The sequence below is a fragment of the Coturnix japonica genome, chromosome 1 (genome assembly GCF_054131305.1).
Source record: "Coturnix japonica strain WE chromosome 1, WE-NBRP24, whole genome shotgun sequence".
Taxonomy (NCBI): domain Eukaryota; kingdom Metazoa; phylum Chordata; class Aves; order Galliformes; family Phasianidae; genus Coturnix; species Coturnix japonica.
This window is the reverse complement of record NC_140663.1, coordinates 65,036,225-65,055,374: the sequence shown is the minus strand read 5'-3', so window position 1 is coordinate 65,055,374 and position 19,150 is coordinate 65,036,225. Positions and strand designations below refer to the sequence as shown.

General features: G+C 40.0%; 1 protein-coding gene across 2 annotated transcripts in view; it reads left to right on the top strand.

Annotated features, from left to right (window-relative positions):
• PTPRO (protein tyrosine phosphatase receptor type O) overlaps positions 1-19,150 on the top strand; it is a 145,002-nt gene that overhangs the window by 73,936 nt on the left and 51,916 nt on the right. For both annotated transcript variants that reach the window (XM_085543395.1, XM_085543389.1), the window contains exons 2-4: positions 8,097-8,370; positions 16,359-16,517; positions 18,119-18,271. In XM_085543395.1, the coding sequence (XP_085399521.1) occupies positions 8,097-8,370; positions 16,359-16,517; positions 18,119-18,271 (586 nt within the window). The remainder of the gene's footprint in view (positions 1-8,096; positions 8,371-16,358; positions 16,518-18,118; positions 18,272-19,150) is intronic.

The following is a 19,150-nucleotide window of genomic DNA, read 5'->3' as shown; positions in this document are numbered from 1 at the left end:
CCAAGTCCTTCCCTTCCCTTCCCTTCCCTTCCCTTCCCTTCCCTTCCCTTCCCTTCCCTTCCCTTCCCTTCCCTTCCCTTCCCTTCCCTTCCCTTCCCTTCCCTTCCCTTCCCTTCCCTTCCCTTCCCTTCCCTTCGCTTCCCTTCCCTTCCCTTCCCTTCCCTTCCCTTCCGTTCCCTTCCCTTCCCTTCCCTTCCCTTCCCTTCCCTTCCCTTCCCTTCCCTTCCCTTCCCTTCCCTTCCCTTCCCTTCCCTTCCCTTCCCTTCCCTTCCCTTCCCTTCCCTTCCCTTCCCTTCCCTTCCCTTCTCTTCCCTTCCCTTCCCTTCCCTTCCCTTCCCTTCCCTTCCCTTTCCTTTCTTTTCCTTTCCTTTCTTTTCCTTTCCTTTCTTTTCCTTTCTCTTCTCCTTCTCTTCTCCTTCTCTTCTCCTTCTCTTCTCCTTCTCTTCTCCTTCTCTTCTCCTTCTCCTTCTCTTCTCCTTCTCTTCTCCTTCTCTTCTCCTTCTCTTCTCCTTCTCCTTCTCTTCTCCTTCTCTTCTCCTTCTCTTCTCCTTCTCTTCTCCTTCTCTTCTCCTTCTCCTTCTCTTCTCCTTCTCCTCTCCTTCTCCTTCTCTTCTCCTTCTCTTCTCCTTCTCTTCTCCTTCTCCTCTCCTTCTCCTTCTCTTCTCTTCTCTTCTCTTCTCTTCTCTTCTCTTCTCTTCTCTTCTCTTCTCTTCTCTTCTCTTCTCTTCTCTTCTCTTCTCTTCTCTTCTCTTCTCTTCTCTTCTCTTCTCACTCTTGAAATACACTGGTGTGAAAGTCCATTTCAAAAAATCATTTCCTCTTGCAGTTAATAGTCATGAAATCTGTGCCTGCTCTGGGATTCACTGTCTTAGGAGAAAATCTTGGAACCAACTTCCTTCCCCAGATGCTTTAAGAATAACATTTCCCTTTTTATTAAAACAACAGGACCTAATTAAGATAGATAATGGCTCCAAAGATTTTCTTTGTGGGGCAATTTCCACTCAGTCCTTATGTATGCTCAGATACCATCTTTCTCAGATGATAGCTTTGGGAACTGCTTGCATCTCTTTGTGAAACTATTGGTTTTGGTCACAATAAACATTTTATTGAGTACCTTTGAAACAGGAATAAAGAAACTGTTTGTTGAACATGGACAATCTAAGGTTTGATGTTGCAATATTTAGCAGAAAATACAAGTATTTACCCGAGGAAAAGTCTGGGCAGAGAGCTGTGAAACTGAGAAAGGTGTATCGTTGGGATGAACCAGATAGACAGGTGTACTGATAGAGTGCAAAGTGTGAACCTGAAAGTTCAGCTGAAGTAAGGAGTTAACTCACACTTTAAAAGATAATTAAACTGATTGAAAACAGAATCTGTCATTGAAACAGCAAGGACTTTCAGGGACCATTATTTTTCATAGTTATAAAGGGCCAGAGGGTAGCTGGAACCCTCCCACACCTGTGGAGTCTACAGATACAGAGTTATATTTTACAAAATAGAATAAATGACTGAAACAATTTAAATATCCAGATTGGATATTTAAAGATTTTTAGACACTGAACAAAGGCGAATGGATTTGACCATTTGAGATTTTTTTATTTAAAGATATTTAGACCAGATTGGACGGGGCCCTGGGCAACCTGATCTAGTAAATGTGTATGTTTGGTGGCCCTGCTAGGCAGGGGGGTTGGAACTACATGATCCTTGAGGTCCCTTCCAACCCGGGTAATTCTGTGATTCTGTAATTCTGTGTGATTCTGTGATTTTAACTCTGTTCTCTTTACAATAACGCAAATGAAACAAGAAATTTCCAACAAGTGCATTGCAGATTTATTGGATATAAGATCATGCTTTCCAAATAAAATGAAAGCTTACCATTTTTATTGCAATTGCTATTCAATATCATTTGTCACCATCAGAGGATAACAATGTTAATGCAGCATACATTAGGAAGTTGGTGCAGAAATACAGTGACGTGACTTTTATATGTGATTTGCAATACTATTTATTTTATGGAGTTTCTTATGTGCCTTCTATGGAGGTAGCACTGCAAGAATACAGTGTGGGCAAAAATCCTGAAATCTGCATTCCAGCCCTCTCCTTGTGTCAAGGCTTGGACTAACCATGCCCAGGGAGAGGACAGAGGAACTGCGCTAGGAACATGGACTCTTTGGCTGCTCAGTGCACTTCCTTAAGTAATACAGATCTTATGCAAATCTGTGAGTAGTCTGTTTGGAAAGGTCGTCTTGGTTCTCGGTCATTCCACTTATGCATACACAAATGCTATCTTGTAACACTTGCAAGTATGTCAATTTTGACCAGTGCTATATAGTAGGTAAGCATAATGTTACTTTTGGCCATATAAATCCTCATAGATTCAAAGCGTACTCCTGCTTTGGGATTTCAGATACTTTGAAAAATCCATGATATTCATAAATGACTCTGTAAGAGCTGTCAGAAAACAGATTTGTTTGGGGCCTGACACTTGTCTAGTGTTAGACAATATGATGGATTTGCAGGTACTTTAAGCTTAGTTTTCTGGAGTTCATGAGCACCCACAGCTTCTCCTGAAGTCAGCAGGATATTTAACTACTTGCACTTTTGAGAATCAAGTCCTGGCCCCATGTGTTTCAGAGAGAGGCATTCAAAAGCTGAAGTACATAAAAATAATAGGTATTTTGCAACTTATATCTCTTCATGAAAAGCTCAGACTGTTGTGGGGGAGTAAACTGAGGATATGTACTTCTAGAAAGAGGACTCTGAGCTCTGCTGCACACCATTTATTTTCCTATTACTCTTTGAAAATTGTTTATTTGACATGTCGTTTGTCTTCTTGCCTCACCTCCTTTTTATTTTAATTGGGACCTGGTTATTGGCTAGAAATTCCACTAGCATGACTCATCCCTGCACTGAAAATGACTGTGAACAGGCACCACGTTGTGGGATTTACCTCCCCCCCTTTTTTTCCTAAGTGCTTTAACGTGGCACGAGTTTGTAATAATAAGCTAGGAAGGAAGTTGGAGCTAATCATTTGGTTCTGAATGCACAAGCCCTGCCAAATTTCCCCACAGGCATGAAGCAGCCGCTCAAGCTGTGACACCAGCAAATTAAATCCTGGAGGTAGCTGACCAGAAGTAATGAAATGTGTACTTACCATACTGATGCTGTCAGTCCTAAGACACACTGACTTTACAATCTAGTTAAGTGGGGCATGTTTGTCACTTCCAGTGCTGCTACAAAAAATATGCAGGTTTGTTCCTAGCCTTCTTCCCAAGATCACAACCACAGTGCTGCCTGGTAACCCTCACTTGTACAACAGGAAGAAAAAGATTCCTGTAATGGTCTGTGGTTTTTAAAATGCTGCCAAAGTGAAATCCATATCCCAAAGGAGATAAGTGATCTACTCTTATGCCATGTTAATTACCATATCTTTGTATTCAACACTTATCTGCTGCTTGTGTCTATAAACTCATAGCTGGAATGGAAGGATGAAAATTACTTTAGGACTCAATGGTTAATTTACAACAGAGGTCTAGTAACCATGTGTCCGATGCATGCAGCAAATTAAGATCCTGGGCACACACGGGAATGTGGAAAAGGGCCGTGTAATCACTGAACAGAGCGAGTAACTCTAGAGGGAGGTATGAGTTATGCAGGTGGAGACAGGTACACAAAGGAGAGAGACTATCATTTTGTTGTCCCAACATACTTAGGTGGTAAAGGACTCAAAAATAAAAAAGTTATTAACCCAGACATGTATTGTCGTAACTAACAATAGAATATATCTGTGAGGTTTTTATGTATTTAGATAGCACAGGCATGTAATGCTAATTGCCTGTGAGCTATTTAAGTGGGTTAGCAGATTGTCTGCTGAGTGGAACTCACTGTGAATTAAAAAAAAAAGCAAAAAAAAAACCCAACAACATAAGTGTGCAGTCTTCAGTGTGGTTAAAATATAGTCCATGGAAGAACCAACATATAAAATCATAACCCATATAAGCAGCCTGAAAGCATCTAATTATATCCTGGGAATGTCTATAACTCTGCAATTATATGCTTAATTTCCAGCTGTACTTGATTAACATCACAAACGATTTATAATACTACCAAGCACAAGGAGCTTGCTTAGAACTATTTTTTGGAATGTCTAAAATTTGAGGTTTCTTTTGTGTGTTTCTGCAAGGCAAGTTAGGCAAACTGAGTTAGTGTCACACAATTCATCAGCAAACCCAAGAGAAGAGTAGACTCTTTAGAGATAAAACCCTTCTCTTTCCTCTAGTGAAGCATTCAAGTGCAAGTCTATGGAAGCTCAAAATCCCTTGACTTCTGTGGGATTATAACAGGATGAGTGGATGAGTGCAGTCCTCCAGAGAAGGACATTGGAGTATTGTTGGATGGAAAAGTGAATATAAGCTAGCAGCGTGCACTCACACCCTTAGAATTCAACTGTATGCTGAGATGCATAGAAAGATGGATGGCTAGCAGGGAGAGGGAGGTGATTGTCCCTGTGTTCTGCCCTTGTGAAATCACATCTGCAGTACTGTGTCTAGGGGGAAGCCTGGGACCCCCTGCACCAGAAAGATAAGGTGTTGTTGGAAGTGAGGGTGGTGAGGCACTGGCACAGGCTGCCCAGAGAAGTTGTGGATACCCCATCCCTGGAGGTGTTCAAAGCCATCTTGGATGGAGCCCTGAGCAGCTGGAGCTGGTGCGAGGTGTTCCTGCCCATGATAGGAGGGTAAGAGCTAGGTGATCTTTAAAGTCTCTTCCGAGCCAAACCATTCCATGGTTCTACAGTACTGCAAGTGCACTTAATCCTAAATTCATAGTAATCAATTACATCTGAATTTGATCTGTCTTTCCTTGATTCATCTTGGATGAAAGCCATGCATTCTGTGCTGTGGCAGCATATGTCTCTGAAAGCTGTGGGTGCATCACAGAATCATTAAGGCTGGAAAAGATCACAATGATCATCTAGTTTAATCATCAACCCATTACCTCTGTGCCTAATAACCACGTCCCTCGGTGCCACATCCAAACATTTCTTGAGCACGCTCCAGGCATGGTGACTCTACCACCTGCCTGGGCAACCTGTTTCAGTGTCTCACCACTCTTTTGGAGACATTTTTCATATTACCCAGCCTGAACCTTCCCTGGCACAACTTCAGCCTACTCTTCTCTTACCTGGGAGAAGAGGCCAACCCCCACCTCACCACAACCTCCGTTCAGGGAGCTCTAGAAAGCAATAATTTCTCCACTGAGCAACTCCTCTCCAGACTGAACAATCCCAGCTCCCTCAGCTGCTCCTGATAAGACTTGTGCTCTGCATCCTCCATCAACTTCCCACTGCAGGGCCTTAATGTCTTGTATTGAAGGGCTCAAAACTGAACACAGTATTTAAAGTGTGGTCCCGCCAGTGCTGAATACAGGTTAATAATCACCTCCTACTTGTAACACTATTTCTGATACAAGACAGGATGCCATTGGCTTTCTTGGGCACCTGGGCACACTGCTGGCTCATGTTCAGCCAAGCGCTTACTAATGCCCTCAGATCCTTCTCCTCCGTGTAGCTTTCCAGCCACTCCACCTCAAGTCTTTAGCAGTGCAAGGGGTTGTTGCGACCAAAGTGCAGTACCTTGCACTTGGTCTTGTTAAAGTTCATACAGTTGGCTTCAGTCCATCAATTCAGCCTGTCCTGATCGCCCTGCAGTGCCTTCCTGCTCTCTGACAGAAAAACATTTCCTCCCAAAATCGTGTAATCTGCAGACTTACTGAGGGTACACTCAATCCCTTCATCCAGATCATATCAATAAAGGTATTAAACACAGAGGGTTTCAATACGAGCCCCTGGGGAACACCATTCATGACTGGTCATAAGCTGAATTTAACTCCATTTACTACTAATCCTTCTGACTCCTCATTTAAAAAAAAAATTGAAGTAGGTATCTCTACTCAGCTCTTGTGAGGCCCCATCTGGAGTACTGTGTCCAGGTGTGGAACCCTCAGTACAAAAAAGACATGGAGATTTTGGAAAGGGTCCAGAGGAGGGCCACGAAGATGATCAGGGGGCTGGAGCACCTCCCCTATGAGGACAGGCTGAGGGAGTTGGGCTTGTTCAGCCTAGAGAAGAGAAGGTTGCGGGGTGACCTCATTGCAGCCTTTCAGTACCTGAAGGGAACTTACACCCAGGAGGGGAGTAAACTCTTCGAAAGGGCTGACAATAGCAGGACACGGGGAAATGGTTTTAAGTTAAAAGAGGGAAGATTTAGGTTGGATGTTAGGGGGAAGTTCTTCACTAGGAGAGTGGTTAGGCCCTGGAACGGGCTGCCCAGGGAGGTTGTGGATGCCCCGTCCTTGGAGGTGTTCAAGACCAGGTTGAACAGGGCCCTGGGCAACCTGATCTAATAAATGTGTATGTTTGGTGGCCCTGCCAGGCAGGGAGGTTGGAACTACATGATCCTTGAGGTCCCTTCCAACCCGGGTCATTCTGTGATTCTGTGTATCCTTTGACATTTTCTTATTGAGGAGAGAATGGGGAGGAAGTAGGATAAGAAGACCACCTGTTTGTTTATTTTTCTTTATTCTAAATATAATCCTCAGTTAAAGATTTAGGGATGCACAGATCCAAGTGCTGATTCAGGATTTAGGCAAAATACAAACACTTGAAATGTGGTATTTTAAGCTTTTAAAGGGTAAGCCTATTGAATTCAGCCAATGCTAAGGGAAGCACATGTAAGCTTTTGCATAATTTTTGTCCTATTTTGTAAACACCTTTAGAGCAATTGCTCCACCATCTGTGAAAGATGGCAGGCCTGGATACAGTAGTAAAGGAGGGATCCCACAAGGGCAGAATAGAAGGGAACAATTACTTTCCTCTCTCTGCTGGCCACCCCTCTTTTGATGCAGCTCAGGATACTACTGGCTCATTTCAAGCTTCCCATCTGCCAGAACCCCCAGTTCCTTCTCCACAGGCTGCTCTCTATGAGTTCTTTTCCCAGTCTATATGCATACCTGGGCTTACCCCAATTCTCAATTTTAAATCTATTTACACTGGTTATCTCTATTTGGGCTGAATTTACTATGAGTTTGTTACCTCGTTCTCATGTTGGGCCAGATAAATGGATTTGCTTAGGTCCTTCTCAAACCTATAATCTTGGAACAGGTTTATTTATTTATCTAAATAAATGCCAGGTGCTGGCAATATTGTATATGTGAATTCCAGATAGGGAGCTTGTCTCCCACAACATAAATAAAAAACAAAATCATTATTCTCATGAAAAAATATCCACTAAGCAAAATTTCAGTAAGACAGGGTGCTACCTTCTGAATGAGATATCTGTCTCTGGTACAAGAACAACTTGATTGGTCAAATAAACAGCAAACTAGTCACAGGACCATCCTGCCCTCCAAACAGAGCTCTTAGACTGTAGGAGGAAAAGATACTGTGGAGCTGAGAATTGAAAATATATTGCAGCTTTTATTGGAGATGAAAAAGCAAAAAGATTCTAAACACCAGCGTGTCCTAGAAAAACAAAAAGCCAGCTCTGATATGAGCTTGAACTGTTTCTTCTCCTTAATTGCTGTGAATCTGTTTTGAAATTCCTGTAGAGATCAAGTGCTTCTTGCTGACATCTGATTTGAAATTAATCAAAAGTGTTTTCAGCTAGCAATGGCTTAATATGCTCACGTTATATTAAAAGGTTAAATCATTCCTTTTTCACCACTTCTAATAAAAGTAATAGTGAAATGAAGGAAATGAAAAGTACCAACCGAAACAATGGACAGAGAGCTGAGGGCTGATCGTTACATTGTACTTGCTGGAAGGGGCATATTTGGAAATGCTTGGTCAGTGTCAGAAATGATTCTTTAGTTTTGGGCTTTTTAAATTTCATTATGGAAAAACAAACAAACAACAACAAAAAAGACATCTAAAACACTGAAATTTGATGTTAACTGTCTTGTAGAATAAGGAATGTTACTTCATCACAAAGATAGCACAAGCATCTTATAAATACCAGAGGAAATGGGTACAAGTGGCTTTAAGGTTTACTAAATGATAAATTATACTTACAAAATCTTTTCATTTTTGTTTCTTGTAGAATGCAGAACCTTTCCAAGTTACTGTCCGAGAAGACAATTGTATCGTTGTCTCACTGGAAGCATCTGATGTGGTGAGCTCATCCTCTGTATATGTTGTGAAGATAGCTGGAGAATCCAAGAACTACTTCTTCCAGTTTGAAGAATTCAATAGCACTTTACCTGCCCCTGTGACTTTTAATGCCAAATACCATGGCCTATATTACATAGTAACTCTGTTGGTAGTGAACTCAAATATGGTTTCGAAGTCAGCAAGATCAATCACTGTGCTAACCAGTAAGTAACATCTTATTCTTTTTTCATTGTTTCTTCTCTTTGTGAGTGTTTGTGGTTTGTTTGTGGTTTTTTTTTCCTTCAGAAGTTTGTTTTATGGAGAAGTTTGGTTTTTTTTTTGCTTTTATTAAGTCCTCCTTATGTGTGGTTTGAATCCCTGTATGAAAACAATAAAGAAAACATGTTGAGAAGGCTGGAAGGAAATTTCACAAGGTCTGGGCAGGAAGAACAGGACAGCTGTGGGGTTCCCCCAGGTGGCCTTCCCTAAACAATAAGTGGAGAGTTTTAACATACTGGAGTAAGGGGACTGTAAGAAGAATTAAGAAGCTCTTCCCCAGGTGGTCATCCTAGCCTGTGAAGAAGGAATTCTGAAAAGCTACTGGAAAGCACAAAAAGTGTTGACTCGTGTTTCAGTGTTCCTGTTGTATGGTGAGGTATGTCTTGCATCAGGTGCCATGGCACTGTTCTTGAGTTGCTGATATATTGAAGCAGTACTAAACCTGTAAAGAAGATGGTAGCTGCCAAGAGCATATGTTTCTGCCACTACAGCTGAATATTTCCATGTGCTGGAGTCCATATTCACCATCATTTGTTTCTTACTACCACGAGGTGATCTTGGGGAGAGGCATGATTTGGTTTTCTCTGTAACCATGCAAAGCACCTATGCAATTCCTGCGATATTTCCAGGATTTGTACCATGCATAGTCTTCATGTTCCCCTTCTGTGCTGGAATTGTGCACTAGGACAACTATGAAAGTTACCACAGGAAAAATATAATGTGGTAGAGCAATGCAAGCCTTTCATTAGGCATATCTATGCATAGTGGAATATTTAAGGCTTCACAGGCCATCTGGATTTCCTTTTTTTTTTTTTTAATTGTTACAGCTTTACAGCTGAAGTAATAATTCTAACCCAATTTCCTGTTTATTTTTTTATTTGCTGTAAGTATTATCTGACATACACAACTGAACAGATTCCTCACCAAGTATTTCAGTGGTATTAGAACACTGCTCTTGCAGTCATGCAGCAATGCTAACTGCTGCTTGATTTCCAGAGCCCACAGGGTCACTGGTAGCAGAGTCAGGTGTGATCCAGGATGGCAGGTGGAGAATGGCACTCCTGTGTAGGGAATCTCTGATGGAAGAAGGGAACTAGTGTCTCTTAGCCTATCATAGCCAATCCCAGACTCAGTCTCTGGCTCACACGATTTACAGAAGTCATTCCTGAACAAATGTGAGTCTGCCAGCTCCAACAAGCATATCCCACGTCACTCTCAGTCCTCCAAGGCTCAACGGTGCCCTTCCCAATGGAAAGGAGCCCACCTCACCCCTTTTCACCACCTGTCTTATGCGGGTGCTCTGGCAGCTTCCCAGGGTTTCCTGCTGTGGCTTCTACTGCTCACCCAGACCTTGGAAGGACTAGTGATTTTGGCAGTGTGCCTGCGCTGCTTGAGAAGCTGATTCCCTTTTTGTCACATTTATTAAGCTTTTTGTTTGTCTCAACAGAAAAACAACCATGTTTCTGAAAAGAAAGGGCATTTTGACATGCGGCATTGAAGGGTGCCGTACTAAATCCTATAGGAATGATGTAGATTTCCTCCACAATGCAAAGGACCCAACATTCTTCCTGATATTTTCCTTTAGACAGGTTAATGCTTAGCTCATCATTTCAAATACAAGGGTGAAGGAATGAAAGTAAATTTGGAATTAGAAGTTCATGCTATTTCCATACAGTTCTTCTGAGAAGGCTTCTTTAAACTCTTGTAATAACTACTGACTATTAAAAACTTCACTAGACAATATTTGTTTTCCCTTTTGTTTTGGAACTTTAAAAGAAATCATTATTAGCATTGTCCATCTGCCCACTTTACATCATTATTTTTTTTTCTGACAACTTGCATTTTTGGCAGATAATAATGATGATATATTCATATTTTTCTTCATTCTGTATCCTTTTTCTACTTCTTTAACTTCCTTAGTTTTTTAACTGTATAAAGACACATAACTATCTAATTTATTCTATCAATCTCTCACATATGACAAGTACTGGTAGTTTGTGAATAGCATCCAGGACGAAATTAATTTGTGTTCTAATTTCATTGGTGTCAGGAGAGCTTTGCCAGTGTAGATTGGCCCTATTCATTATTAAATCGCAAGATAAATCAAGTAGGATACTCAGTGATGCCAGTGTGGTAATTCCCAAAGATATACTTCAATATTTCACAATAATTTTCTGGGCTCTCCAGACATCTGCAGGGTGTTCAGTGCAGAGAGATGATGTCTTTCAGCTTGGCCATGTGCTGGAGACCTGAACATCATACACAGCAGTGTATATTCAAATTGTGCATTTCAAAATGAGAACAAAGTCCTTCAAAGAGATTACCTACTCATAAATTCAACAAGAGTCACAAAAGAACTCTGCTTTCTGGTGGACTTTCTTGATGAACTTTATTTTTTCCTGTTCACATCCCTCAGTGATGTGCTGCTTCTCAGCTTATTGGCAAGAAAAAAGTACATCTCTTTGCAAGCTGAAGCTTCATCCCACTCAAGTCAGGGAAGATATTTTGGTTTATCCCTCAAAGGTCACTGCATGGGAGAGAAGTGATTTTCCAAGTGAAAAATGATGTCAAAGCTAACTGAATGCACAGTCTATATATGTATGTATTTATGATTATATTTGTAAATTTGTTAATATTTTGCACATAAATGTACATTTATATAAAAATGTAGATGTGTAAAATTATGTAAGTATATATATATGCACATATGAATGTTATCATATGAATGTTATCATTTGAAGCTTCTGTTGTGAACTTAAGCCTTCTGTACTAGACAGAAGAGTTCATTTTCTTCTTGTCTTCAACAGAAATAATTTCAGAGGTTTCTCAGGTTAATCAACACCACAAACTGTGGGATGTATTTGTTTAGATTTTCTATGCCAGATTGTTCTAATGCAAAGTGTGACCTATTTACTTGATTATTTCTTCTCAGAGCCTAAGAATATTGTAACCTTGAGCACAATCACATCCTCGGGTTGCTTCCTGAGCTGGGACTTTTAGAAACATAGGATGATTAGGGCATATTCAAGTTGTAGTGAGGAAACCTTTAAAATAAAGTCTAAGCACATAAAAGCAATTGTTCTGATGATTCTATAGGAAAGCTATGGTCTCAGTAACTGCACTTGAGGGAGAAAATGATGAAGTGACATCTTGAGCACATACTGCTAATAATAAGCGTGTTGCCACCCTGGCCAGTTTCCTGTGTGAGCAATTCTGTTGTGCATAATATATGACCATCCTTTCAGTTTTCAGTCTGGACAAGTTCAGAAATCACTAATATATGGAAATGATAACAACTATTTTCACTCTGCTTTCTTCTATTGTTACTGGAGCTTGGGGTTGACAGCAAGTGACTCCAGAATTTATCTCATTAATTCAGTGTTTTGAAAAAAAATACTTGCAAGAGATAAAGTTCATTTTAAATGAGTTTATGAGAGAAGTAAGGAATATGGATTCAAAATCAGTGCTTAAAATTCTCATTCAGCCTGCATTTTCTTTCTGGGGTGACTCACAATCATATGGTTGTGTTTCTGTTGTTGTTATTGTTCTTCACTGAAATTTTATTGTTGTGGTGATAAAAAAATACTTGTAAAAAATGGGGAAAACAGTACACTGCAAAGCTGTTTTGTGCTGTAGGAAAAGAAATCTCTTGCAGGATTTGGAGAAATCAGGGTGTGTGAGGATAATTAAGAAGAACTCTGCCTGACTTTTATTTTAGCTTGAGATTAGTAGTTTACGTTGGTGAATTTCTCATTGTTTTAAAAGCCAATGATTCCTTACATAGATCACCATAAAGTATATTCCCTTTAGGGTGAATTCTGCCTCTTTGTCTGCTACCAAAAAATATTCTTCTCAGGAGACCAAGAAGGCCTGCTGCCTGGGACTGTGATCTCTTCCGCTTCTAGAAAGTAATTGGTATTATCCCTCGTTAATGCTTGTTTGTCATTGTGCCAGATGCTGCAGGAAGCGATTCAGCAGATCAAATCCATGCCTTCAGCTTGTTGATGGATCAGAGCTGCTGAAGCAGGAGATTCAGAGGTTGTTGGTTGTTTTTTGTGGTTTTTTTTTTCCCAATGAAAAATAGAACTAATGCCATTCGTGTATATCTGTCTTAAAGGATGATGTGGCACATCTTTAAAAAGGTTATGTATTCACGGGAGCCTCAATATGTAACATAACTTAGAACTTTTAGATCCCTTAGCACAGTGGTCTCCCCAGTAAACAGATCATGTTATTCTCTTTTAAGGGAAAATGAGAATTAAGAAACAAAAGAATTGTAACAAGATGAATCTCTCTTTTTTTTTTTTCCCTGACATAATTGCCATTGGAAGGCTGATATAAGATATTGGCCCAAATCTGTTCAGTACTAAGAAGCACCCTATTTTGCTGTGCCAGTGTTATTTTCTGGTTTGTGTGGTCTTCATATTTGTCATCTTATGTGGGCATCTAGAAACTGCAGTATAGAAATTGCATCATTGCTCAGATACCACTTGCACTTACATTCCACTTTTGTAAGCAGTTACACATGATATCCTCTATTACATATCATAAACTTGAACGTTATGTTCTTGAAGTATTAAACAGCAGCTATTAAATTTCAAAACTGGTTGCCTTTTAACAAGAGATAAAACTGTCCCTAAAGTTTACAGCAAAATGAAAACTTTGTACTGGCTATGGCTTACTCCCATTAGTGATGCAAATAGGTAAACAGTGTCATCCTGGTGATGATATTACCTAGTTCACAGCTTCTTCATGTGATTAAAGGCCATTACCTGTAAGATTTACATCACTCCAGTATTGAGACTTCTCTCTTTGGAGAGTTGTGTTACTAAGATTAGCCATGATTAATCTAGGTTTGAGTGTGAGAAGCAAGACAGTTGATCTAATTCCCATCTCATCCAGCCACGTGTAATACTATATCTAATCTGCTACATTAACAAAACATCAGTTCCCTCTCTATAGAGGCAGGTCTGTGAATATTAAAAACAAATTTATTTGGCCTGGACTCTGGTACTTATTTTCAATGTCCTTTTTCCTCCCCTGAATTGCAAAAACCACCTAAAACATGGATGTATCTGGCACAGATTGAATGTGTTTATGGAGGATTTAGCCTCCAGAATTTGCCAGAGCATTTGAGGGAGAGGCTAGAAGCATTTATTATGTTATCTGTTTTTATAATGCAAGGTATGTGCTAAATGCAAAATGTGGCAATATTCAGGAGAAATGCAGAAGTTAAATCTCCCATAAACAGTTATAACTGGAAAACAGTTGCTTCAGGAGCAGCAGAATGTGAGATTAGAATAAAGGAACTTCAGTCTTGGTCCTGCAAGCTTGTCTATATGAGTTTAATATAGTCTAGATGTCTAAAAATAAAGACACTGAGCACAGAATAAGAGCCTTAAACATGTTACTAAAGGGAAACTAAAATCCTATAGTTCCTTCCTTAATATGTCTTTCAACATCAATATCATTGATGCTTCTACTTTTTCCTATGAACGTATTAGATCATACCTTATTTAAGCTATTTCTTGAGAACCAATAAAACCTATGGAAAACTGAATCCTGAATACTCTATCTGAAACTATGAAAAAGACCAAACTGTTTATGTTCTGAATTATAAGTATAAATGTTGAAGAGTGACATTTTACATGTTCCTTGAGCTTTAATAACCCCAGGAACTGTTAGTAAGTGAAAAACTTGAACATGATTTTTATCTGCTGAGTATCCTTTCAATTTCACAGTGTGCAAATAGCTTTTGATGTGGATATTTGGTGCTGAAGGAAGGAAGATAATGGAAGACTCTTTAAATTGCATTATATCAGTCAAACTACTCTGCTAGCATCAGCCATGAGCAAGGAGAAGTCAGTAAGCGGAAGATAACAACAAGAAAGAGAGTCTGTGGTGATTACCGTTTAATTCAATTATTGGCTAATTGTATCAAGACATCAGGAGGAAAAATCATTCAGATTAAAAATGAATGTAACTCCCATCTTTTATTTGATTTGTTGTAGGAAGAAATAAATTGGGTAATTCAATCACTAACTCAGGGAAGTTTCAGTAATTCTTTCAGAAATAAGGAAACCAAGATTGGAATGAGATAGCAGAAGCCTGGGACATGCCTGCTAACATGAAAGATGGCTGCTTGTAAGGGCTGTGCCATGTAGAGATTGCTGTTGACATTTGAACCACTATCATGTGCTTTGTGAAATGTGATATGAAGTATCGGGTCATGGGGATTGCCAGCTCAACTGTTTATTTCAGAATAAGTGATGGAAAGAGATTCAGCAGAAAGAAGAGGGTAGGCATTGTTTCCCATGACCGTCTTTGCTCCCGTTTATTTCTAGGCTATCACAAATTGTCAGCAAGATTTTCACAGGTTCTGTCATTGCTGTGCCTCTTGGTATCAGTGAGCTCTGAAATTTCTATTTCTCAGTGTCTAACATACATATATAGTGATAGTTACCTGAAGATAACAAAACATATTTGCTGTGAGAAATAAATTAGAAGTCCCACAGTGTTGTATTCTGGTGTTCTGACAAAGTTAACAGGGGCAACACAACTCCTCCCTAAGACCTGGGCTGAGATTTATTTTTGTGGTTGTGTTTTCTATACTTTGTTGCTTTTTCTTCTTCACATCTTATCGTCAATGGAAGCTTAGTACAATCATGAAAATACTGTGCTAGCAAATGGGATTTAATTTCTATTTGTGCAGCAGGCTTGCTTTTCCATCTTCGATTACCCTGTTCCGTCTACCTGCTGTGACACAATTCCCTTTTTGAAGCTGGTGCCGCTGTTTTCATCTGCCTTCTCTTCTGCCTGTCATGACTGTGTGCTCTTTGGAGAAAGTTGTATTCAAAAGAACTTTGTACTCAAATGTGTTCTGCAAGAGTGTAGTGAGACCATGCTAAAGAACATAGAATTTTTCAATCTGTTCCCTGCTGTGCACAAGATCTAAATCAACATGATAATACCTAAAAGGATGTGGACATAACTACTGATAGTTGTGTATTAACTACTTCTATTAAAATACATTAATATGACTAATACTGAGTAAAATTAGAACCCTGTATTGAATAGCTGCTTAGCTCTCTTAACCAACGTGTAGTTGCTATCATTTCTTCTAGAGTGCATGTGAAAGTGCATTTGCTATTGTTCTTTCTATAGCTCCACCATGGTCAGAGCTGAAAGCAGTAGACTGGCAGCTCTGTACTTACCTGCCTTCTGTGTGCAGGCTACCCCCATGCCCTTGGGTAAACCTGTACCTCAGCTTTTCATCTGTAACATAACAGCAATGGTGCTGCTGTATCCTTTAGAAGCATGGTGTGGATGAGTACTTTAAAGATGGTGGCCATCTCAGGTACATTAGGAATCAGGACTGTATAATTACTCATGAAATATATAAATGAATATTTACAGGAACAATACCATAATTCAGACAGTTTCCTCTGGTTGTCACACTGATGCATTTCTTAGCTCATCTTAGAAGTTCAGATTAGTGCCAAAATTATGATTAATTTCAAGTGTTTGTTGCTTTTGTCTTGGCACTTGATCAGTAAGTGCTGAAGAAGAAAATCTTGATGGGGTGATGACTGTGAGTGCTTAAGTAATTACTGTGATTTCAACCATGACTTTTATGCCTGCTCCTCTGCAAATAAGGACAGCTTCCTGTTAAAATGTTTTGGGGTTTTTTTCCTCTAAAAAAGCATTCAGTGCACGAACATGTTGTGTGGGGGGGAACATAACCTTGGCCTTGACATAATCCCATGTGGTTTTGCCCCAGACCTCTGTGAAGCCTCAGATGTCACCTAGGAAATTTGAGAGTTCCTGTGTCATTCCACATAAAACCATTCCTTCATTTGATTTTGTTTTTATAGGTTTGTCTATTAATCTGCTTCTTTCTGCCTTTTTTTTCCTTTATTTGTGTATCCTTTAGAACCCCTTCCTGTGAGCAGTGTTTCTATCTATGATTACAAACCATCTCCAGAAACAGGAGTGCTATTTGAAATTCAATACCCAGAGAAGTACAATGTTTTTACCAGGGTAAATATAAGCTATTGGGAAGGAAAAGACTACAGAACAATGCTGTACAAAGGTAGGAAGAAACTATTCCACTAACTATTCCTGCTAACAAAGATATGTTTTAGCTTTCTAGTTACACTTGCTGAAATCAATGGGTAACATTCTGCCTCTGTAGTGGTTGAAAATATCAATTCCCTATTCCTCCTTTCTGGTCCTGATTTCTCTTTGTGAGTAGCTGATGGGGGAGCTTAGAGATGCCCTTTATCTGGGAAATGCTTTCAGTACAACTGATTCTTGGGAAAGACTTTGAAGCTGATATCTCTGTATCACTATGAAGTCACATAGTGCTGGTAGCACTGAGTGACACTCTATGCTGCGTAGTATTGTGTATTACTCTATCATTCTTTGTTCTTCCTGAGCTAATAAACCTGCTGCATTTTTCAATTTCATCTTTCTTAGAACAGTTCAGCCAAGGACAAGCAATCTAATAACCTAGCCAGTCAATCTAAAGAATTTCAGCAATCAGTCTAGCCATCTAAATAGACTAACAAGGACAAATTCTGCTTCCCTTTTTTATTTTTTAAGTTTTGCTAAAATCTGAACTTCCCTTTGCTTTTCTGTTGTGCAGGAACTTTAAGCACAGCATTTATATGAAAGATGTAAAGGGTTGTCCTACAGAAAGCACCTAAGAGGTGATAGGCACTGCGTGCTCTTCAGGTCCCAAACCCCAGCTGGTTTAATACAGCGTGGTGTCAATATTGCCTCTGAGTCCAGTAGGTGATAGATTGAATTTCAGTGATAGAAGGAAGGCTTCCAGTGTAGCAGCTTGGTCACTGTAAGCTCTCTCTGGAGTCAGCAGAGGGAGATTCCCACCTCCAGAAGGAGCATGGAAAACTTTGGTGTCACTGATTCAGTGCATAGCAGAATTAGGGTAACATCTGTAAGACTGAAATGCCAGATATTGGGAATGGAGATTCTGGATCATAGTCCTAAATACAAGTGACCCTTTTACAGGGAACAAAGGTGATACAAGCAGCAATTTTTCTCTTTCAGAGCTCATATACAGAGGCTGTAATACTACTGCTGCAGCTGCTGATAAATAAAAAAGTCACCTTGAATTAAAAAAGTCCCTAACGAGCAAGCATACTCTTTCACACAGCTAAATTGCCTTAAGCAACATCTCTTCAGCCCACACACATACTGATGTTGGATGTGAGCTCAGTTCTCAGACTGCGGCTGGTGACCAGCTGCTCTGTGGATAGCCCTTTGAACATCTCCTCTTTCCTCTGAACACTGTACCTCAGTCAGCACCAGACCAAAGTGGGTTTTGCGTGCAATTGTTAAAGGTCTGCAGGAATTGTCAGGTGCTCTTTGAGATGCTCAGTGTCACATGGAGCAGGTTGCCTGGTTGAGTTGCTTTTCCTGTGGAATGTAGTTCTTATTTCTCTTGCTGGGGCAGCAATGTGGTTTTCACATCCAGAGAAAATGTTGGTAAACTGAATTATCAGTATTTCATGTCTTAGACTAGGCTGAGCAATGTTAAAACATCTGAAACGTTGCTGTTTCAGCATGTGTAGTTGCATTATCAGAAAGCAAACATTTGATTTGTTTTTTCTTTTATTCTTTTTCTTTAATTAAAAAAAAATATATCTTTTCTTTTTAAACCTTCTGCAGATTTCTTTAAAGGTAAAACCGTTTTCAATCACTGGCTGCCGGGTATATGCTACAGTAACATCACATTTCAGTTGGTATCAGAAGCAACCTTCAACAAAAGCACGCTAGTGGAATACAGCGGGGTTAGGCATGAGCCCAAGCAGCACAGAACAGGTAAAGAAAATGACTGTGTACCACTTGTTCCATGTCTGTGTATCTGTTTTCCTCTCTGCCATAGGAGGAGGCTGACTGCACATGGAGGAGGGGCTGTGTGGCACCAGTTATGGGATCTGCTCCTGGCCAGGAATGTGGGAGGAGGATGCTGCAGCTGGTACTGGGCAGGCAGGGAGTGGAATTATGTGTGCAATATAGCACAAGAGGAAATCTGTATGAGGGTTTCTATTACAAAGTTGGTTTATTAGAACATAAATTTTGCTTCACATGAGACATCCTTGGTCTTATGTTAGGAATTAATTTTTGAACCACAGGAACGTCACACTGAGAATGATATTGATCTATCTGTTTTGGTCTGTCTCCTCTCACAGTGAATCATAGCTAAACGGTTGGAGAGGGCCTTCCTCACTGTTCAGTCTTCTCTCATGGAGAAAAACAGCATCACAGTGTCCCCACTTGGTGGCCAGCTTATGCCCTGAAGCATGAGCTTTTAATTTCCAAGACAACAATGCTGCAAAAGCTGAAAATTGCATTTGTTCAGGGTCCAGAACTAATTTAATTTGGTCCTGGGATGATTCCCAAAACTTTCCTGTTATTCTGTTGGACCACAGACATTTTCCAGTGTCCAAAATGAAATGAACTAGTGGCAAAATCAGAAGGCAACCAATAGAATTACATTTTTCATTCCTGCTGCCTTCCCAGCCCTCCTTCTGTATGTGAATTGTATGAGGCTGTAGTGTCTGTTTTTGTATTAGTGGCTGTGGCTTGGGCAAGGGGAGGTGAACAAATCAGTAGATCATAAGGGGCCAGCTTAAAATATGTCAGACAAAATGTTTGCAGAGGCTATCCACAGGTAAATGCATACAGGCAAGCAATTAT